The sequence below is a fragment of the Mustelus asterias genome, chromosome 17 (genome assembly GCF_964213995.1).
Source record: "Mustelus asterias chromosome 17, sMusAst1.hap1.1, whole genome shotgun sequence".
Lineage (NCBI taxonomy): Eukaryota > Metazoa > Chordata > Chondrichthyes > Carcharhiniformes > Triakidae > Mustelus > Mustelus asterias.
Genome location: NC_135817.1, coordinates 74,314,451 through 74,338,157, shown reverse-complemented (window position 1 = coordinate 74,338,157; position 23,707 = coordinate 74,314,451). Strand labels below are relative to the sequence as shown.

Below are 23,707 nucleotides of genomic sequence, written 5' to 3'. Positions count from 1 at the left end.
CTTGTGACACTAATAAATAAACTTTAAACTTTACAGTTTCATGCAATATTGTACTATTTTTGAACAAAATAAAACAGGAATGAAAATACTATTGACTTACTTTGGGGGCAAACCTGTAACGCTACAAAATATTAATTTCTATTTGTTTCCTTAGCATATCTTTTTGGTGTGTAAATCTGATACAAGTCCCATCTGTAAGGTCTTCAGCACAAATCCATCCTTGTGATAAAACAGGTTGCCCGTTATCTGGTACCTCAGAATAAACACCAAACTCTCTGCAAATATCTAATTCCCTCTGGTTTGTTCCCCTTATTAGTTTATGTTTAGGTTTATTGGCAGCCACCAAAACTTCATGATCATGAAGATTTCTGCTTCTAATTCTGTTCCAAGAGTGTCTTGTGATGTTTATTTCATTGTCTAATCTATTCAAGCTATGGCATCTCTGCTTGCACAGTTATACCTGTCAGAACCATTGCTGTGAGATCTCCTTCTTGCACTAATCAGGGGATGGGAGGGGGCAAGGTGGTGGTACGTATTGTCCTCTGGTGATTGTTTTCTAAAGATAAAGTCAATTTCAGACTTGCTATCTGTAATTACACTGTGCTTTCTTACTCAAAACTCTTTTACTCAATTTTGTCAATCCACGGACCTTGTTTTTTGACCATTATTCAGAACATTCAACCAATATTTAAATTTGCCAGTAGCTTTTCTACACTTCCTAAAATTGTTGCATCCCTCTATTCACTAGGCCTCTTTGGAGTGTATATCACCTGAGTATCCACTCTGAGAAATTGGTCCCCTTGCCAATTAAACCCAGGGTGGGAAGTGTCCTTCCCTCCTGGAGGCCAAGTGAGGCCCTTAAGTTGTCTCTTCAGGGCCTCATCTTGTTGTTGCTGGCATTCAACCACTGGGACCTTTTAATTCCGCCCTTTAATTTGTGATAACTTTGTCCTGCGTGCCATTACCACTCTTGAACAACTTCTGGTACAAAGTGCCTTGTTTGTTTTTTATCAGTTGCTTCAAGGCTGATATTTTGTAATTAATTTTAATTAATCATGCAGAATGAATCTTCACAGTTTGATTACTATGTTTGATAAATACTACCTTAGCATCATGACCTATTAGTTTACTGGGGCATCTCAGTTTTCTTATAATGCATCAAACCTCCTAAATTAAAATCTGTTTAGGATGATCTTATCCAATGCTTCAGTGCTGTCTGAATTTGAGACCTCAGCTTTGATGAAAGCATTCAAATGTGCAGAAAACATTGAACCAATTGTATTACCTTCTAGAGCAGGAGGACTATCATATTGCCACAGAAGACAATTTGAAATTTCACCCATAGATTGATTGATAGGGACTATTTCTATCAATCATCTGGAATGATTCCTTTGCATGAATCACCCATGCCAGAACAGTTGTCAACTTGCGGTCTAGTTGACCACCTAAAGTTTTATGCAGCATTTCATCGATCGCCGCAATTCCTTTCATACAGTCCATTGCTGAAAAGAAATTTGTCTACAATATACATGACTGTTATATCCATATTTTCACAAAGTCTCTTGCCTTATCATTGGCATTTTCCCCTTTATCAGTCACAAACGTCTCTAGAACCCTAAGTCCAATCCCTTCCATTTTTCCATGATTTTGTCTATAATAAATCTTACATCCTTGCTAATCAATATTTTTGGAAGGGCAAACCTGGTAACCAAATTTACAAAATGTAGATGCAAATATATCTGCCTTGTCCCATACCTTTAGATCCATGGCAACTACCCCATTAATGTGTCAGTGAAGGTGTACAACAGGTTGTGGTGGCATACTTTGACATTTATTCTGCATTTTGCAATTTTCACAATCTATTCTATTAACTTCATTTACATCTTTTAGCAGTTTTTTTTAAAAAAATGACAAATAGAATTAATGTATTGAATATCTAACTTGAAGACAACTTCTTAACATCTGATGCTTTGAATATTTGTCTAGCACCCTGATGAGAAACATCAGGTTTTGTTCAGGAGATATAATTGTGTCCTGACTGGGTAAATCCCAGATCCACTGACTTTGCAAAACTGATTGCCTATCAGGCTGTATGATTTACAGAACATAAAAGAAGAAGTAGTGCTTCAGCTCCTCAGCTCCCATTCAGTTAAATTGTGACTCATTTATATTTAACTTTATTTACCTGACTTGGCTTCATATCCCAAACAAAATATCAGTCAACCTCTGTTTTGAAATTTAAATTGACATCGGCCAGAATTTAACACTACCCCTGGTGGGTTCTGAGAGGGGAGGAGGGGAGCTCAAAATTGCATGGACAGGATTCCCTCTGGGATCCCACCTGCCCTGAGCCAGACATAATTCTATGATGAGCCAGGCAGGGTCTTCGACAGGAAACCAGCCTTTTTTGGCAGATCCCAATTGGATCAGGTTACCCACAGAAAAAGTTTTCATCCTTGATCTTGGGCCGAAAGTGGGGGTGGGGGATGCACCTCAATCTGAAGATCCCTTCAGATTTGGAGCACCCTTCCCTCAGAAACCCTGGCACTCTGCCCTCCAACACAGAGATTGCCCCTAGAGATCCCCCTGGACATCCCCCTAAGCTTGCACCCCTAGATCCCTGGTACTTACCTGAAGTGCAATCCTGGGACTTAGGCTCATGAAGGATGCTGCAGTACCTCTTCCGGCGAGTACAGCACTGTGCCTGGAGGGGCTGGAGTTCTCCAAGGCTGGACTTCTGCCAAAGGGAGGGTGGAAGTCCCAACTGCTGCTAATCAACACTCAATGAGCACATCTCCACCAACTCTGACAGGCCCACTGCCATTTTACACTCGATTGTGTTCTACACCAACTCGCAGGATGGCCAGTAATGAAAATTCAGACCATAATCTTAACAGCTTTTTTGCCAGAAAGTCTCAAATTTCCATTACCCTTTGTGTGAAGGAGTACTTGAAGAACCTTGCTCTGATTTTGTGTGAAGAAGTACTTGAAGAACCTTGCTTTGATTTTAAGGTTTCTCATCCTTGTGCTCATTCACCAGAGGAACTATTTTCTCTCTACCCAACCTATCCAATCCTCTAATCATTTTAAACATCTAAATAAGACCATTACTTAATCCTGGTCTTCTATACTCAAGGAAATACAAACCTCATCAATGCAATCTTTCCTTATAATCTTTTAGCTCTGGTCTCATTGTGTTAGTTCTGAATTGCACCCTCTCCAAGGCCAGTATATCCTTCTAGAGATGTGGTGCTCAGAAATAACGTCAGGATCAACAGCAGACACAGGGAGAATGTGCAAACTCCAAACAGACAGTAACCCATAGCAGGTCCCTGGCACTGTGAAGCAACAGTGCCAATTACTGTGCCCACAGTTGAAGGAGAGATGGTCAGAATTAGTCCAAGTTCAGGCTTATTAATAAATTCATACTATTAAAGTTAACGGTTCATCTTTGACATTCTATTTACCGAGATGTTGCACAAACAGCTAAGCAATTACTGTATATTGTTAAAAATATAAGCTTTAATTTGTAACCAACCTGATGATTTCAGCCTTTTACATTTTCCTAGGAATGGCCAATTGGTGGTGGTACATGGAATTTGGGTGCACAAACATACCCTGAAATCATCATAACTGGGTAAGGACAACATAAATGGAACATGAATCAATAGCTTGTTAGTACAAAATATTTTTGATTTTACTGGTGTGAATGTGTATATACTTGAACAAAATATCTTCAGAACAAACATTAATCTATATAACAAAAACAGAAAATGCTGGAAAATTTCAATAGATCTGACGGCACCTGTGGGGAGAAAATAGAACCAACTCCCCACAGATGCTGTCAGGCCTGCTGAAATTTTCCAGCATTTTCTGTTTTTGTTTCAGATTCCAGCATCCGCAGTATTTTGCTTTTATATTAATCTATGTATAGCACTTCAATTGAATGTTACTCCTCCTTCATTGATGCACTCAGGGATGGATAGCATTACTGTGTCTCGTTGTGTTGTAAAGTTGCTCAATACGAATTTCCCTCGTGCTCTCTTATTTGTATTGCAGAATACCTATTTTGTTTATGAGCAAAGATTTTATGAAATGTTTCAAAATAACTCCAAGGATAATCTTTCCTGAAAACAATGTATGATGCGAAGACAATGATGTCCCTAGCAACTCCAGATACATTGTTGTGAATTGAATTTTGCCAAACTGAGTTTTGCTGATGATTTTTAAGATCATTATATGTATTGGCATAGATCTTAAAATGTATTTTTGAACACCTCCAGCTGTTCTTCTGTAGTTTAAAAGCGACCTTACCTCAGTTTGAAACGTTGGTTTATAACTCCCCCTTCTCCCTCTCAAACATAATATTGAATTGAATAATATTACAATCAGAACTTAGATGTCCCTTTCCCAATAGATCGAATGTTATCGCTAAATCTTGTTGGTCCTGTCCTCCTCTTGATTCAAGGTCACATTGTTCAGAAAATTTGCTGTCTTTGGGATTTGAGCGGTGAACGTTAAAGTCTAAAAAAAAAACACACTGCTTTTCAAACAAGATTCTCTGACCCTAGGGGCTGGGGAGGGAGGAGGGCCTACTGATCGCTCCCCCCTCTACTCCCCCAAAAGAGGATAAGTCAGTCAGTTTTTAAAAAAGGCTGCCACACAGCGATGACAAGCTGCAGGCAGACCTAACAAGCTGAATGTGGGACTTCCATCCCTCAATGGAAGGAATGCCCAATCTCAAGAACTGCCAGCAGATCAGATTGGCCAACAGTTCTTACCATTGAGCTGCTGAGACTGCAAGGAGGCTCCAGGAAGAAGAGTAATGGATTCTGGAGACAGGTAAGTCAGGCCTTTTCGGGCAGGATGGGATCAGCACACTGGGGAAGGTTGATGAGGGGTGAGAGGGGCACGATGTAATATTGCAATATGCTGGAGATCAGAAGGCACACATAGGCATGAAGAGTAAGAAGTGATAATTTAAGTGCTTTTCTGTAAATAACAAGGTGTCATTTGAAATACAGTATGCAGTTACCTCGAGCTTTCTTACTTTTGGTCATACTCTTTCAAGAAAGGGAGCATTCATTTGGTTTGGACTTCTTCACACAGGTGATGCTTTTGGCAAAGAGGTCTGCTGTGATTTCATTGTGTAAGATGAGTGAAATGAGGATAGGCTGAAGTGCTGTCACTGTAGAATCAACCACAGCTGAACATGATTTTTAAGATCATCATGTGTGTTGGCATAGATCTGAAAATTTTTATTACAGCGCATTTCAAGTACACAGAAGCTTCCTGTGTTCATGCTACCCCTACAACTGGAGGATCCGATTAATGCAGACAAGTGCAAGTGAGGAGTTGGTGAAATAAAAAGAACACCAATTTAACTTGCTGATTACAGCCAACCAAGGCATGCTTTTAACCCCATCCATCATTTTTTTTAAAATCAGTAACACCTGCACGTTATTTTGTCTTAGTGCTTTCCTCTTTTTCCACAATAGTATTTTGGGACCCTGACCTCCAACAGCTCCAAACCCACACTTAGATCAGGGGATGGCTTTCCATGATATTGTATGGATGAGGAATTGTCCAGGCCAGGAGAATTAATCAGAATGGCTGAATAGAAATGCAATATGTTATTTAAATGAAGAAAGATTGCACAACTCTGAGGTACAGAGGAATCTGACTGTTTTGGTACATGAATCACAAAAAGGTTATTATGCAAATACAGCAAGTGATTAGGAAGGCAAATGGAATGTTGTCATTTATTGCAAAGAGAATGGAATATAAAAGTAAAGATGGGCTATCATTGTGAGGCCATACCTGGTGTACTGTGTAGTTTTGATCTCCTTATTTAAGAAAGGATATAAATGTGTTAGAAGCAGTTCAGAGAAAGTTCACTTGACTGATATATGGTTTGGGGATTGAGGGGTTAGCTTATAGTTAAAGGTTGGGCAGACTGTGATTGTATCCAACGAACATTAGAAGAATGGGAGATATGATTTTAAGGTCTTGAGGAGACCTGATACAGTGGATGCTGAAAGGATGTTTGCCTTTATGGGCGAGACAAGAACTAGGAAACACAGTTGAAAAATAATGGTTCTCCGATTTAAATATTTTTGAATGTTTTTCTTTCAGAAGGTTGTGAGGATTTGGAACTCTCTTCCCCAGAAAGAGGTGGGAGGTAGGGTCATTTAATTTTTTTAAAGGCAGAGATGGGCAAATTTTTGACTAACAAGGGAAACAAAGGATATCAAGAGTAAACGTGAATGTTTGGTTGAGGCCACAATCGGATCAGATATTTTTGAATGACAGAGCAGACTCAAAGGGCAGAATGGCCTACTCTGCTCATAATTTGTATCTTTGTATGTATATATTTATTATATACCAGTGCATGTACAGTCACTCCAAAGGAGTAATCCACAGCAGCTGTTAGAAAGTTACATGAGCATACTGGCTTTCTGTGCTAAGCCTAGAAATGGGTGTATGTTTATGGATTGTTTTTAGCTTGAAACAATATTCTTAGCTACTGAGGTTAATACAATGTTATAGTTGTGTTTTTCGTCATTGGTAAAAGTTTTCTTATTATAGTTTAACTGTGTTCTTAAATAAACTTTGTTTGATAAAAGTTTCCCAGAGGGTGAACTTTACCCGGAGTGAAACATGTTATGCTCACCCGCCCCAAAATCAAAGTGCAAAACTTATGGTCCAGGCTGACTTCATAAAATGCCTTGGAATTTTTGACCTGGATTATAATAATACGATCAAAGGAAGATCATTGATGAAGCAGGTGAAGCTGGGTAGACCTGGAATACTACCCTGAGGAACTACTGCAGTGATGCCCTGGAGCTGAGATGGTTGATCATCAACAAGCACAACCATCTTCCCTTTTGCTAGGTATGGCTCCAACCAGTGGAGAGTTTTCCCCCTGACGCCCATTGACTCCAGTGTTGCCAAGATTCCTTGATGCCACATAAGGTCAATGCTGCCTTGATGTCAAAGGTAGGCACTGTCACCTCATGTCTAGAGTTCTACTCTTTTGTCCATGTCTGAACCAAGGCTGTAATGAGGTCAGGAGCTGAATGGCCCTGGCAGAACCCAAAAACTGAGTGTCACTGAGCAGGTTGTTGCTAAGCATGTGCCACTTGATAGCACAGTTGAGGACCCTTCCTTCACTTAACTGATGATTAAGAAAGCATATGGCATGCTTGCCTTCATCATCGGCATTGAGTACAAGAGTTGGGAAATCATGTTGCAGCTTCATAAAACCATGGTTAGGCCGCATTGGGAGTATTGTGTGCAGTTCTGGTCACCGTGCTACCGAAATGACATGGAAGCTTTGGAGAGAGTGCAAAGAAGGTTCACCAGGGTGTTGCCTGGTCTCAAGGGTGTTGGCTATGAGGGGAGGTTGAATAAACTAGGATTGTTTTCACTGGAAAGACAGAGGCTGAGGGGAGACCTGATAGAGGTCTACTAAATTATGAGAGGCATAAACAGGGTGGATAGTCAGAGGCTTTTTCCCAAGGTGGAAATGTCAATTACAAGGGGGCACAGGTTGATGGTACGAGGGGAAAGTTTAAGGGAGATGTGCGGAGAAAGTTTTTCACACAGAGTGGTGGATGTCAAATGGTAACATTTTCAAGTTTTGGGTCAAGGCCTCTGTGTCCATTTTTCTTTTTTGAATGCTTGCTGATGATTCTGCTCATCCCATTTATACACCCTGTAGACTCGAATATGTTTCCTTACTTGACCCATTACTATCTCCTTTCACCCCGGACCATCATATATCTTTTTACATTTACTCTTGTTCCTTCCCCCACTGTCCTATCACGGCCCTTCCCTTTTGTTCTTTACCTCTCTGTTACTCTGGGTTCATTTCAGGATTTGTTAGAAGAGGTCTTACCAGAGGCAATGGACTTTTGCTCAAAAGAAAATGCACATGCTAACTACTTACAAAGGTCAAAAAGGACCAAGACACAACTGGGTCTATTCTCTGCGATGCATCGTGCTGATCTCCTTTCAGTGACATCACTGTGACAGAGTTCCTTATGCACATGCTCAGTAGCCAACATTACAGTTAACCCTTTACTCTATATCTATTCCCCCTCCCCTCAATCCCTGAGTCTTTATTCTCATATTGTACATACATTCTTCTACAACACCCTTCAAAGTCTCTCTTAAAGGGCAAGTCTCTGTGGTGGTTTCACCAGTCTTCCTGAATGAGTGTAGAGTTCCTTCTGAGGTAGATGGGAATCCTGTTGCTCTGAGATTAGTTTGTGGAGGTTGGCTCTCCTGGTTTCCCTCATTTGTGATTCGTACATGTGACTTGCTCTTCAGGTTCAGGATGCTCTGCTCATGCTGTTGGTGATTTACTGTCTTTTAAAATTAGGGTAAATCTGTTTCTTCGAATGTTGCTTGACTATGTCTTGACCAAATATGATCTCTGTTGCTGTAGCTTCTCAATTATTGTACAGCACAGTTTTGGTCTCTGATCCGTACCCTTCCAAGAGTCAGAAGGTTTTAAGCCCTATGCTTCTGGTTAAATGTTTGAATTTAAGTGGCCTCCTTCTGCACCATAGGGATTCTATAGAGATAACTTCTAGTTGAATTGGACCAAATTGCAAATTGTTTTTGCATTTCATAGTTTGTTTTTGAATTCCTCAGATGAATTTGATTTTCATATTGATATCCCTGTTTAGTGAGTTGTAGAATATAAAATATTTCTATATGTTGAAGACATATTTTGTAAATTACTGCATTTGTTACAATTTTTCAACCACTAACTAAATTGCTCTTCTCATTTGCACTTATCTAGTCTCATTTGCATTACAGCCCTGGTGTCAATTAGTTTTCATTTGCAATGAAACTTCTATTTTTTTTACAGGCATGCAGATGGCTCATTGAAATTCTGGGATGCTTCTGCCAGTGAGTATCTAAGCTCCAACTTTTCCATAGCATTTTCAAATTCTTTAATGGCTGTTCATAAATGTATTTAAGATTACACTAAATTTAGTTATCTGTTTACATATCTTATAGAATGTTTTTGTATGGAGCAATGACTGAGTTGCACTGGGAACTAGCTTTCTTTATTGCCTGTGGAATTGATTACCACAGGAAGTAGATGATGCCAAACATTGAATGTATTCAAGAGGTGGCTGGATACAGCACTTGGGGCGAATGGGAGCAAAGGTTATGGGGAAAAAGCAGGGTTGGGCTACTGAGTTGGATGATCAGCCATGATCGTAATGAATGGTGGAGCAGGCTCAAAGGGCCAAATGCTCTCCTCCTGCTCCTATCTTCTATGTTTCTATGTTTATTATAAGGCAGGGCCTGAGGTCTTACAAGAGGCAATGGACTTTTGTTCAAAAGAAAATGCACATGCTAACTACTTACAAAGGTCAAAAACGACCAAGACATAACTCTGAACCCAATGCACATTGTTCCACTCTGGCGTACAACAAGCTGTATGCTGGGACACTGCACACAAAATCTATCCAAGCTTCATTAAGGCCCCAAATGTTATCTAAATTAAGGGATTTAACTATAATGCTACTGCAGTGCCTAAACAATGTTCCCATTGCGGAGAACAGATTTTGCATGGGCTGTCTGGAAGGGGAAGAAAGAACAAATTTGTTTCTTCTCACCATTCCTCTCCTTTGTAAGTCCTCTCTGCTGTTTTTTGTCTGGCCTTTAAGTGCCAGATTTACAATGACTGAAATTCTCAGCAGTTCTGAATGTGCCAGCATTGTCAGGCAACAGCAGCCCTTCACTGTGTGCTGATCTTCACTTATGGCATTTGCAGTAAATTATGTTCTACATGGTAGAAGCATTACTCAGTTATTCAAATCTGGTGACATCACATCGGACATGGGCAGCTCATTTCAGTGAAGGTCTGTCCAGTGTCTGATTCACTGCAGTTTTTTGGGCTAATGTTACACTATTCGCCTTATGGTGTGGATTCATTTATTGAGTAGAGTTTTGTAAAAAAAAATGCTGGTTTATGCTTATAAATGAAATGCAGTGAAAAATTATTTTGTTTCCTTTTTTTAGGGGGATAGGTTGAATTTTAATGGTAATTAAGGTGATGTATCTGGTGAGAATAGTATTCTTTTTCCCTTTTGGTCACCTTGAGCAGATTTTGGTGACCAAATAGGGGAACCAAGGTCGGCAGGCATGTAATTTCCACACGCTGTTCCAGTGGTCAGTGATTTTCCTGATGAGAGGTGGAGTGACCTTCCCAGCTCTGAGCAAAGGCCAATTAAACCTGTTAAACAACTTGCTGTCAGTTTGTTAAGGGAAAATCTGCAATTTTTGAAGGAAGGCATGGGATCCACACCTGATCGTGAACAAGCCAAGTATTATGAGGTGGCAATGTAGCCGGGAGCCAGTCATGGTCCCACCATTCAATGAAACAAGCTCATAAAAGGGTGCACAGCTGAAAGGGTGCTAACCCATTGGCTGACAGTGTTCCTATTCAAAGACCACTGTATCCCTTCACTAATTATTCCCTCTTTTTGCGGCTCTACTATCAAAGCCCATAGATTTGTGATTAGGGTAGAACATATCCAATGTAACCAAAATTAACAATTCATACAAGCGCACATACAAGTTGTTGTGAACACCTGCAGAAGCTGCTTCACTGTGGTTAATGAGGGTGGCCTCTGTATCAGTGTCTTAGCATAAATGGTCCATGGTCCCTACTGAGGAGCAACATCCTCATCCTTGTCAGTGACTGCCTCAGCCCTTTGGGGCTCTCGATCTTTAGAAGGAACTACTATTTAGAGTGAAACTGCATCCACTCCATGTGTCTTCCTAGCATCAGTGCCACTGGCCAGTCAATGCTATAAGATTTAGCAAGCATTCTGTGCATGTCAATATACTGTTCCGGCATCAACCCAGGGTGTTCCTGTATATGGCTCTCCATGAGGTTGACCATTCTCTCACTGGGGGAACTCAAGCTCCCAAAGCTCTGAGCCATGGCATTGCAAATTTCTCCATTCTCAGCCCATGGCTCCACACCACCTCCGGGAACTCCGATGACATGTGGGCACAGTAAGAAGTCTAACAACACCAGGTTAACGTCCAACAGGTTTATTTGGTAGCAAAAGCCACGATCTTTCGGAACAGGCTGTCCCTTCGTCAGGTGGGTGGGAGCACGAAGGGACAGTCTGTTCCGAAAGCTCGTGGCTTTTGCTACCAAACAAACCTGTTGGACTTTAACCTGGTGTTGTTAGACTTCTTACTGTGTTTACCCCAGTCCAACGCCGACATCTCCACATCATGACTACCATCGACATGTGGGCACACATACTAATAGTCAAAGTAGAGCTACCTTGTTTGTGACTTCTGAGGCTGTACATCTGTGTTCAGCTAAGCAGATCTGAGAATGCCCTCCATCCTCCATGAGCGACTTCACAGAGCTGCCTCTGCCTCCATCACCTCTTGCTCACTTGTGATGTGCTTTTCACCCAGTTCCACTCTATTTAATTGTGCTTGAGCTCTCACTGATGTGTTTCTGTGCAAGTGGAGGGTGTGCTTGAATTATGTGATGGTACTGGTTTTGTGACTATGAAGTCAAATGAGGACTCCAGTGATGTTGCTATGGCACAAACATTCTTCCCTCTATATAATTGGCCCTATGGGAGGCATAAGAGATTGTAAGAATTTGCTTCTCACAGCAGATGCCTTTGCAGAATTGAGGCTTTCCAATGTAGCTGAAGTTTTGGCATGCTGTCAAAAGGGAGGAGTACTCTCCATCCTCTTCATCTACAGAACTCAATGTATTCACACCCTCTCTGAGTGGTTTTCCAATTTCTCCATCACTTGCTTCCTCGGATCCTTAGGCCGTATGTCCCAACAACTGGCAGGTCGTATCAAATAGTACGTCCTTTTAATAAAAACAAAAAACTGCAGGTACTGTAAATCTGAAATAAAAACAGAAAATGCTGGATAAACTTAGTAGCTCTGGCAGCATCTGTGGAGAGCAAAATAGAATTGATGTTTCAAGTCCATATGACCATATGAAGGTTCATATGGACTCGAAATGTTAACTCTATTTCTCTCTCCACAGATGCTGCCAGACTTGTGGAGTTGATCCAGCATTTTCTGTCTTTATTACAGCAACTCCCTTAGGCTGTTCACAATAGGCAGAGTACTGACTATACTCAACGAGCCTGTATGTACAAAACTCCGAACACAATGTCATGCTGATGTATGATGCATTTCCACGATTGGACAACACTTGCTGAACAACCCCGAGTGTGGTAAGAATTACACTAACAACGAATTAAGATTATCAGTCAGGCTCACAATCTGGCACACTTGTGCTTGCTAGAAGCTACATATATTCATATGAGGGGACTTGTTCTCTGCAGGCAAAAGAAACATATCCAGGAATTGCATCTTTTTTGAATTAATCTAAAGGCTGGAGGACAACAATTGCCTGGTACATTCTCCATGCCAATGCCTCAACTAATCTGAGTTGATTTGTCAACCAATCGACACTCTTTTCTCATGCAGTGTAATTTATTGCTCCCTTTGAAATTTGGCATTCTTCCATCTGTCCTCATTGGTGCAAGACAACAGCTGGAATTTTCTGGCTATTCACGCTGGGGGGATTTTTCGGTCCTGCCAACAGCGCACACCTGCCCACGGGTTTCCCACTGGCATATGGTGACATCAGTGGGAATTCCCATTGACAGCAGCAGATCCAGAGATTCCCGCCGCTAGCATACAATGTGCCACCTCCTGCCGGCAGGTAATATGTGGCTGAGAGGCTGGAGAATCTCACCCATTATGTCTCTTTTTGTCATCTATATTCAAGCTCTACACTATTAAGCGATTAAAATTCTCTTTGCTCTGGCCCAATAATATATCATAAGCCCAGCCTCAAAAGGACACCAGTGGTGCTTCCTAAAAGATTGTATCTATGACTTGAATTTTGTTTTTGTCATCAATGTTTCTTTGCCAAAAGTTGTTTGTGTCATGCAAAAATGCAAAGTTCATCTCAGGAAGATGAAGTAAAGAAAACTGTGCTGAGATAATTAAATAGCAGAGGCTGGATTTTCAAGTCCTACTGATTGCAAGAATGGAGGTGGATGGAGCCTAAAAATATGAGGCCCGGCTGCATGCCAGCTTCCCAACACCAGCCACTTTGGCCAAAATGGATTTGGGATCTGTGAATGGCTCATTAAGAACCCTGTTAAAGATAGATAATGGAGATTGACGGGGGGAGGGGGTGGCAGGCACACAGTGGAAGGCTAGGGTGCCAGCATTCCTGGCAGGCCTGCAGGTCTCCCATGACTATTTGTGTGGGTACAGCAAAAGGCTGTCCAATAGAGGGGTTTTCAACCCATCCCCATGCGCCACATGATATTGACATGTTTGTTTTTTATACTGTTTAATTAAATTTTTACAAACGTCGCCAAAGGTACCCTCTTGTTGAACCACCCACTCAGTTATTTATTTAGCTTGTATTGTAGCTGGTTACCTCTCTAATGCTGGAAGGCCTCTTATTGGCCCTCTAGCTTCGAGGGCCCATCATTGTCCTTTATTGAAAAGGAACTATACCAATTAAGGGCTTAATTTAATGAGTTTCCTATCAGTAGCAGGTTTCTGACTCAAACAGTCCTGACTCCTGTTTTCCATCTCCATTGGGATAATTCAGCCCCAGGTTATCAAACCTAACTAGAAAATTGAGAAAAAATATATTTTTGTTAAAGTTTTATTATTAATTTATCAATTGTTTCTTTAAATTGCCGCTGCTGCTTTTTAACAGATCTGATTATTTTTGCCTGTCCATTGTTAGTAACTCTTCAAGTATTATACAAGCTGAAAACCTCCAAAGTGTTTGAAAAACAGAAAGTGAAAGATGCAAAGCAGATTGCAGAAATTGTAGAAGAAGACCCCTATGCTATACAGATGATCAGTTGGTGTCCAGAGAGCAGAGTTTTCTGTGTCGCAGGCATTTCAGCACATGTGATTGTTTACAGATTCAGCAAGCATGAAGTTACTGCTGAGTTAGTGGTGAGTCTACAAGTTACAGGCTTTTTATTCTTTCCCTTTCTGTTGCCACAAGCAGCAGTTATTTCTATGATAAATACAATTTTAATGGTGGTTAGACAAGAATGTTAATGAGTGGAATTATAATTATGAAATGTGAATTGTTTACTGTCATATAAACCGTTCGTATTCAATTGCACCAACAGTGAATTTGAATTAATTAATGTGACTTTTGGTGAGTGGGGATATAGATAATTGTGTTAGTTTAGTTATTTTTATTTTTCAGACAGATTAAAACAGTTCAATATGTATGATGTGTTATAATTCAGGTCAGAAACTCCAAAGTGTTTTATGAAGTCCGCCTGGGTCACAAGTTTTGCAATTTGAATTTGGCTAGGGTAAGATATGATTCAACTGACCCACTAGAGAGCTTTTATCAAACAAAGTTTATTTATGAATACAGTTAACATTGTAGCAATAGCTTTTACCAATTACAAATAAGGAAAAAAAACAAGATATTTTATAACCCTTGACAAATATATGAAATGTTCCAACCAAACAAAACTCCTTTTAGAAAAAAACCCTTGCCACAGGTTCAGCACAGAAAATACAAATACTCACATGATGCTGAAACTTAGTCCTTTGGTTGGAGAATTAAAACACTGTCTTCGCAGCCTTGTAACTCCCAGCAACCCTTGAAGTAGAGAGAATGCCACTGCTGGCCTCCAGCTTTCAGCTAGTGAACCACTGCAAGAGACAGAGTTCTCACTCCAGGAAGACGAGAAGACCTTCTGGCTCGCCAGCGGAATTTGAAATACCAGGGAGAAAAAAAAAACAGAACACTGCTTTTCAGTCTGATGTCCAAACACCTTCTAAATTAAAACATCAGCCAGCAGCCCAAAACCGAAAATGAAAAATCTCCTGTCACGTGACCTGTCAATCATTCTTTCTCCAACAATTCTGTGTTATAAAAAAATCCCAGAAAGTACCTGAGGCCCAGAGTAAAAATAAACAAAACTCCATTTAAACCACTGAAGCAGCAATAAAAGGACTGCTAAGCAGGAACCGATGCCACAATGAAAAAAACCTGCTCGCAATCAGCCAAGAACGTGATTTTTAAAAAAAATTTCTTAAAGGCACACAGGCATCACAAATGTATATGGACATCGCTTATACACTTTGTAGATATTTTGTACAATTCATATATCATTAGTGAGATAAAGCAGAAATATCAGAATGGCAAAGAAAGTTGGGGGGAGTGGGTGGTTGCAGATGGGGGAGGTCAAGAGGGAGTTTGGGTGAGGGAGGAGAGGTTGCAGGAGGGTGATGGGATGGTTGATGAGGGAGATTCTTCAGTTCTGATAACAGATTATCAACCAGAAACATTAACTCTGTTTCTCCTCCACATATGCTCCTTGACTTGCTGAGTATTTCCAGCATTTTTGCTTTCATTACATTAACTCCCTTGTTGCGATTAGTGCATTGCCTGCATCAGCCACTTTTGCCATTATTGTTGATGCTACCTGGCAACAACTATGAAGATTGAGTTGTCTAAGTGAGCTGAGAGATGGGTGCAGAGGTGTCATCTGCTGCTAGATCAATTACAGTGACCATGCATTTAACTATGACGTACAGTAGTGTATGCTGCTATATTTTGAATAGCAATATATATTGACTTAGAAATTCAGGATTCCACTTTTTTGGGTGCGTGGGACTCAACATAAAGTGAAATTTGAGTTTCACCAGATATTGGCCCTCAGTTCTCATTATAATGGGCCCAGCTTCCCATCAAAGACTGGAGAAAGATCGTAGGCTAGATTTTCCCAATTCTGGCCATGCTACTCTGGACAAATAGCAGGTGAAGACTGCTGACACCTTCCCAAAGTGTGGAAAAATCAGAAGGTCGTTTGATCCTGGGACACTCCCCTGCTGTGGGATATGAGTGAAGGCCTGAGAACAGACTTCCATCCTACAATTTGTGTGTCATGGTGAAAACTACGGAGATGAAAAACTGCGAGTTAAATTTACTTGTAAAAAGTTTTCCTTTAGGCAAGAAATTGTGCTCAATCATTTCCTGAAATCTTTGTGTTTCTAGACTCTGGAACTGCGATTACAGTATGAAGTTGAAGATATTGTTACTCCTGAACCAGAATCAGTACCAACAATCACTGATACTTCACAGCTTTCCTTTTCAAAGACTCCAGCTTTATCCAGTAGTGCAAATGCATTAACACCAGAAGGAGTAAAGGACAACATCCCATGTCTCAAGTAAGGGTGTGAGATAAATACCGCATTAGTGTATTGCTTCATTTATGTTCTCTTTCAACCAAGAGAAAGGGAGATTCTGAATTTAAATATGACATTTGCTAATGTATGTAAAATGGCTGCTATACATTGAGTAATGATTTAAAATATATTGACTCAAATTCAGGACTGCCCATTTTTGGGTGTGCGGGACACAACGTGAGGTGAAATTCAAGTTTCATCAGATACTGGTCCTCAGGTCTCATTATAATGGGTGCAATGTGGCACAACTGCCTCCAATCAAAGACTGGAAAAAGACCATAAGCTGGATTTTCCTAATTTTGCCCATGCTTCTCAGGAGAAGTGGCAGGTGAAGGTTGCTATCACTTCCCCAAATTGAGAAGAAATGGTCTATATCTTGTATCAATTGCATTTTATAATCATATAGCAAGAGGGTTAGAGGTGAGGGAAAATGGGGGGGTTGGGTTGTTTGGGGATGGGGGAGAGTTGGAGGGGGGACTGGGTGGTTAGACATGGGGGAGGACGAGAGGGAGTTTGGATGAGGGAGGAGAGGTTGCAGGAGGGTGAGGGAAATTGGAGATGGGATTGGAGGTATGTTGAGGGTGGGGCATCATTTTTAAGGTTTAGTACCACAAAATTAAATACTGTACATTTTGAAAAATTTTTTTTGAATTAAACCAGCACACAAATAGGAGACTAAAGGTGAGGTTCTCATTTTGAGACCAAATGCAGTGGTGGGTGGCTCCAGTGGCACCTGTCCTGCTGCCCAGAATGGTGGAATCCCATGTCAGATTCTGCATTTGGAACCTCATTATTATGCACAAGTGAGTTCTCCTGGTTGGCCGGCAGCTGATTCATCCATCTGCACGCCCTCAGCTGATGGGTTTGAAGGTCCTAGTTAAACATGGTCCAACACACTCATATCATTCTCTCCAGCCCACCTGTCTTCATCAGACTGTACAGAATGTCGGAAACCCAAAAGCAATAGGCCATCAGCCTCAAGAAGAAGGCAGCACCAGCTTTTAGTGTCAGGGCCCTTGAGGCCCTTATTCAGTGAGTGTGGGCCCACTGGCATGTCCTTTACCCCATGGATGGCTCAACGAAGCACACCAATCTCACCTCTCCGGCCTGGGAGCCCATTACTCAAGAGGTCAGCGCAGCTGTCACCTATCAACAAAGCGCCATTCAATTCAGGAAGCAGATGAATGATCTCATTCACTCCACAGGGAAGTCCTTTCTCAGTTTCCTCCACTATTAAACTCTCAGCATGGCATCATGCACTCAAATGGTTACTCTCTTCACGAATCTCATACCTTTGGTTGTGGTAGACACTCTCTCAACAGGACTTTCACAATATCACCATCCCATCTGTCTTATTGCTTGAACTCCGATCTCTGTCACTTCTGGGCAGGGCTCAACACACGCATGGGACATGAATATCACCCAACCTCTGCTCCATGCCCTCTGATCATATCTCTTTCTTTTGTCTCCATACAAGCCAAACTTGCTCATAACAAGTGAGAGCGAGCCCAGACGGGGAGGGACGACAGAGATCATCAGCCTCACCAAGTTTGAGTTCTGCAGAGCTTGCCAGCAAGGACTGGGATTGCTACTGTGGTGACTCAGAGTTTAGCCTCTTGCAACAATCTAGCATGGATCTCAGCTCCATTGCTTCACCCAATCCTAAAATTCACACCGAGTGCTATGAACTCTAAATCAGCTTCAGTTCATCAACTTGAACTGTCCTTTTGTCTTTTGCAAGTACAAGCAGACCGTGGCCAGCTAGCCAGCCCAGCAACTCTGAGCCCCCAGAGCACATCTAAGTTTCTGGGGGCTCAGGAAGAACTGTCATAGCGCTCATCCACACCTTCCACCAGCACAGAGACATACACATCAGTGGGGCATAGTTCAAGGTTAGAATTGTGATCACTTTCTGTAGAACTCCTCACAGACAAGTCTCTGCAGCATTTAGAGGCAGGGACAGCCTAGGTCTCTGGTACTCAGAGGGCTCCTGGAGACCTGCTCACTCCTAGTCAGATGTTGAGCTTCTAGAAGCAGCTGTCTGCTCACTGGTGGAGATGCAAAAGGAAGCAGTGGAACATTGGGCAGAGCTTCAATAGTCACTTGTCAAAGGAGAGCGCATTATGAAGGAATCCCTCTGTGTTCTGTCTGTTGTCATGACCCTGACAGTGAAGCACCTCGGGCCCAAATGGGAAGGTTGGCAACCACCATGGAGACTTTGGTCCAGCAGGTCCTGCTGGATTTGCGCTTGGCCATGCACTCCATAGCCACACACTCTTATGAGCAACTTCAGAATGTAAACCGCATGGGGACTGGGCACCTTGACCTCTCTCCATTTCCTGCATGACTCATGCTGGGGCCCTGAGGCACCCACAGGAAGGATGAGCGTCAGCTACACACCTTGGAGATCTCCATGAAGGACATTCCAAAGGTGTGCAGCTGCTCAGAGTTCCCTTGGCCTGTGCCTACATCAACTCCAGCAATACAAGCCACTGAAGGTGCTTTTGCCTTTAAGCAGACACCCTTGGGTGACCGAGCTCTTCCAGGGCTTGGGCCTCTAGAGGATGTCTACCAGACTGCCTCTGCTCCTGTTGTGGATGTCAGGGCTGCACCAAGGTGTAGTGGGGAAGGGTTAGGAAAAAGTTTAAGATGTTTTGATATCACCTCAGGGTCATGGATGCTCCATCACTCTGAATAAGTTGAACTTTTTGAAAACCGTTCCATGGGTATTTGAATGCAGTCCTCTTATTCTGAAGTTCAACCTTTCTCGCACTCACGAGTGTCTTCATTTAAGATTCACATTCATGTGATGTCAACTTCAGTGCCACTTGGTAGTAGACCCTTGTGTGTTGTCAAGGAGATGTATATAATTCTTTATTCAGAGTATTTGATGGGTGAGTTCTTAATCATTGGTCCTCAAGGGATATCAATGGCTAATTAGGGCTCATCAGCTTTGTGACTCTGCACATGAGGGTTTTCTGATGTACACACGCAATACATAGACTTTGGGATGAGCACCCTATCTACGCTGGTCTGCACATCCTTTGCAGCAGTATTTGTATCCTTACATGGCATAGAAAACGGCAGCCTCAATTCATTGCTGTTCTTCCTTACCGGACTTTTAAGTTGACAGAGTGCGCAGGGAGAGTGTGCAAGGAGAGTGTTGACCACAGCTAAGATCTGACTGTAGTGAGCACTTAAGGCTCAAGTGTGAATGCAGGACCCATCTTTTCATTGACTTCGGAGGGAATAGCCGAAACAACACAAAATGGCTTGAAGGGCTAGAGGATTGTCCCCTGACAATCAAACTTAGTTTTCCGCTTGGGACTTTTTAGCTATGAGGTTATCACAGGAACTCCTCCCACATCTCCCCTCCTCCATGGCATCATGGCACTCATGTTGTCCCTCAGTAAACCCTTGGGCTTCCTGCACCTCCTCGTCTTCAACTTCCAAGGAGGACTCCTCATTCTCCAGCTCACCCTCTGACAAAGCCTCACTTCTCTGCACAACCAGATTGTGAAGTGCATAGCAAACTGCAATCATGTGGCAAACCCACTCAGGTACCTATCAGAGAGAGTCAATAAGAAATCATGAACCATTGTTTAAGTGGGTACTCCTTATCCCCTAGCCACTATTCTTGCAGAATTTCTGGCCCCTTAAGGATTCCAGGCACTTGTGAGCGACTAAGGATATAGGAGTCATAGCAACTCTCAGTGAACTGTACACAAACATGCAGGATGTGCTTTCGATGGTCGCCCATCAACTGTACATTGACAGATTGAAAAGTCTTGTGGTTGATGAACATTAAGGTTGCTTCCAGGGAACCCATATAGTTATATCAGACAGTCTATTGCTCCCTGCACTCATGGGAATCCAGAGATAACTGGAAAGCCAATGAATCTCTGAGCCTGGCTATCTAATCCAGACCAAAGTTCACATAATGATGGACCGTCTTGTAAAGGGCATTGGTCACCTCCTGAATGCACTGCTACTGACTGTGAAATGCCAAACAGGTCCCCAATTGCTCCCTGGAAAGACCCAGAGGCAAAGAGTGTTGCTGTCACCTTCAGGGCTACTAGCAAGGGAAAACCTCCAAACCCACGTGGCATCAGAGCATGTGGCACATGTGGCAGACCAAATCGCTGGACAATTGCAACCTTGCCCTAAACTGCCTCTCATTTGCAGAAAGGAGATTCGTGGATGATAGTCCCTTGGTGTTGCTATCATCTCCGCAGTCTGGGTCTCTGTTCCTTAGCACCCTGTTGATGCTCTCACTCCCCCTTGCTTTGTCCCACATGCAATGCCTCCTGCTGGAGTTGTGCGTGCAGACACATTTCTCTCATTTGCCTCATAGAGTCATAGAGGTTTACAGGCCCTTCAGCCCAACCTGTCCATGCCGCCAAGTTTTTACCAATAAGCTAGTCGCAATTGTCCGCATTTGGCCCATTTCCTTCTATACCCATCTTACCCATGTTTTAAAAGACAAAATTGTACCCACCTCTACTACTGCCTCTGGCAAGTCATTCCAGACGCTCACCACCCTCTGAGTGACAAAATTGTCCCTCTGGACCCTTTTGTATCTCCCCCCTCTCACCTTAAACCTATGCCCTCTAGTTTTAGACTCCCTTTGGGAAAAGATGTTGACTGTCTACCTTATCTATGCCCCTCATTATCTTATAGACCTCTATAAGATCACCCCTAAGCTTTCTATGCCCCAGGGAAAGAAGTCCCAGTCTATCCAGATTCTCCTCATAACTTCAACTTCCAAGGAGGACTCCTCATTCTCCTAGCATTCTAGCAAATCTTTTCTGCACTCTTTCTAGTTTAATAATATCCTTTCTATAATAGGGTGACCAGAACTGTACACAATATTCCAAGTGTGGCCTTACCAATGTCTTGTACAACTTCAACAAGACGTCCCAACTCCTATATTCACTGTTCTAACCAATGAAACCAAGCATGCCGAATGCCTTCTTCACCACCATGTCCAGCTGTGACTCCACTTTCAAGGAGCTATGAACCTGTACTCCTAGATCACTTTGTTCGATAACTCTCCCCAACACCCAACCACTAACTGAGTAGGCCCTGCCCCGATTCGATCTACCAAAATGCATCACCTCACATTTACCTAAATTAAACTCCATCTGCCATTCATCGGCCTACTGGCCCAATTGATCAAGATCCCAATGCAATCCTAAAAGTTAAAGTTTATTTATTATCACAAGTTGGCTTACATTAACATTGCAATGAAGCTACTGTGAAAATCTCCTAGTCGTCACACTCCGGCACTAGTTCGGGTTCACCCGAGGGAGAATTTAGCACAGCCAATGCACCTAACCAGCACGTCTTTCAGACTGTGGGAGGAAATCGTAGCACCCGGAGGAAACCCACGCAGACACCTAGATAACCTTCTTCACTGTCTACAATGCCACCTTTCTTGGTGTCATCTGCAAACCATGCCTCCTAAATTCTCATCCAAATCATTAATTTTAAAAACAAACAGTGGACCCAGCACTGATCCCTGAGGCAGACCGCTGGGCACAGGCCTCCAGTTTGGAAAACAACCCTCTACAACCACCCTCAGTCTTTTGTCGTCAAGCCAATTTTGTATCTAATTGGCTAACTCACCCTATATCCCGTGAGATTTAACCTTGTGCAACAACCTACCATGCGGTACCTTACCTTGCTAAAGTCCAAGTAGGCAACGTCGACTGCACTGCCCTCATCTACCTTCTTGGTTACCTCTTCAAAAAACTCAATCAAATTGGTGAGACATGATTTTCCACTCTGAAAGCCATGCTGCCTGTCCCTAATCAGTCCTTGCCTCTCTAAATGCCTGTAGATTCTGTCTCTCAGAATACCTTTTAACAACTTACCCACTACAGATGTTAGGCTCACCAGTCTGTAGTTCCCAGGCTTTTCCCTGCAGCCCTTCTTAAACAAAGGCACAACACTTGCCACCGTCGGTTCTTCAGGCACATCACATGTGGCTGTCAATTATTCAAATATCTCTGCTAGGTGATCTGCAATTTCATCCTTAGCCTCCCACAATGTCCTGGGATACATTTCATCAGGTCCCGGAGATTTATCTACCTTGATGCGCTTTAAGACTTCCAGCATCTCATTCTCTGTAATATGTACACTCCTCAGCACATCACTATTTATTTCCCCAAGTTCCCAAACCCCCATGCCTTTCTCAACAGTAAATACAGATGAGAAATATTCATTTAGGTTCTCATCCATCTCATGTGAATCCGCACATTGATGACCTCGTTGATCCTTAAGAGCCCCTACTCTCTCCCTAGTTACTCTTTTGTCCTTTATGTATTTGTACAAGCTCTTTGGATTCTCCTTTGCCTTATCTGCCAAAGCAATCTCGTGTCCCCTTTTTGCCCTCCTGATTTCTCTCTAAACTCTACTCCGACAACCTCTATACTCTTCAAGAGATCCACTTGATCCCAGCTGCCTATGCATGTCATATGCCTCCTTCATCTTTTTGACCAGGACCTCAATATCCCAAGTCGAACACGGGTCCCTACTTGTACAGCCTTGCCCTTCACTCTAAAAGGAATGTGCTTGCCCTGATCTCTGGTTAACACACTTTTGAAAGCCTCCCACTTACCAGCCATCCCTTTGCCTGCCAACAGACTCCCCCAATAAACTTTTGAAAGTTCCTGTCTAATACCATCAAAATTGGCTTTGGCCCAATTTAGAATTTTAACTTTTGGGCCAGACCTATCATTCTCTATAGCTATCTTAAAATTAATGGAATTATGGTCACTGGTCCCGAAGTGATCCCTCACTAACACTTCTGTCACTTGCCCAACGTTATTTCCCAAGAGGAGGTCAAGTTTTGCCCCTCTCTAGTCGGGTCATCCACATAATGAGAAATTCCTCCTGAATACACTCAACAAATTTCTCTCTATCCAAGCTCCTAATGCTATGGCTATCGCAGTCGATGTTGGGAAAGTTAAAGTCCCCCATTATTACCTCCCTATTTTTCTTGCAGCTATCTGCAATCTCCTTACATGTATGCTCCTTAATTTCCTGCTGACTATTTGGGCCCTGTAGTACAATTTTCTTCTTGCTAGCATTGAGGGAGAGATTATTGTCATCGCACCAGTTCACCAAATTCTCTATCTCATTCCTATACTCTGTCTCGTAATTGTTTGAGATCCAACCCACAATGGTGGTGTCATCAACAAACTTGAAATTCGAGTTGGAGGGGAATTTGGCCACGCAGTCATAGGTGTATAAGGAGCATATAATAAGGGGCTGATGACACAGCCTTGTGGAGCATTGGTGTTGAGGATGATCGTGGAGGAGGTGTTGTTGCCTATCCTCATTAATTGTGGTCTGTCGGTTAGGAAGTTCAGGATTCAGTCGCAGAGGGAGGAGCCGAGGCCCAGGCCACAGAGTTTGG

General features: G+C 42.3%; 1 protein-coding gene across 2 annotated transcripts in view; it reads left to right on the top strand.

Moving 5' to 3' along the window:
* The window catches only part of stxbp5l (syntaxin binding protein 5L), a 437,021-nt gene that overhangs the window by 248,320 nt on the left and 164,994 nt on the right, over nt 1–23,707 (top strand). For both annotated transcript variants that reach the window (XM_078232988.1, XM_078232987.1), the window contains exons 14-17: nt 3,570–3,637; nt 8,882–8,922; nt 13,805–14,022; nt 16,094–16,266. In XM_078232988.1, the coding sequence (XP_078089114.1) occupies nt 3,570–3,637; nt 8,882–8,922; nt 13,805–14,022; nt 16,094–16,266 (500 nt within the window). The remainder of the gene's footprint in view (nt 1–3,569; nt 3,638–8,881; nt 8,923–13,804; nt 14,023–16,093; nt 16,267–23,707) is intronic.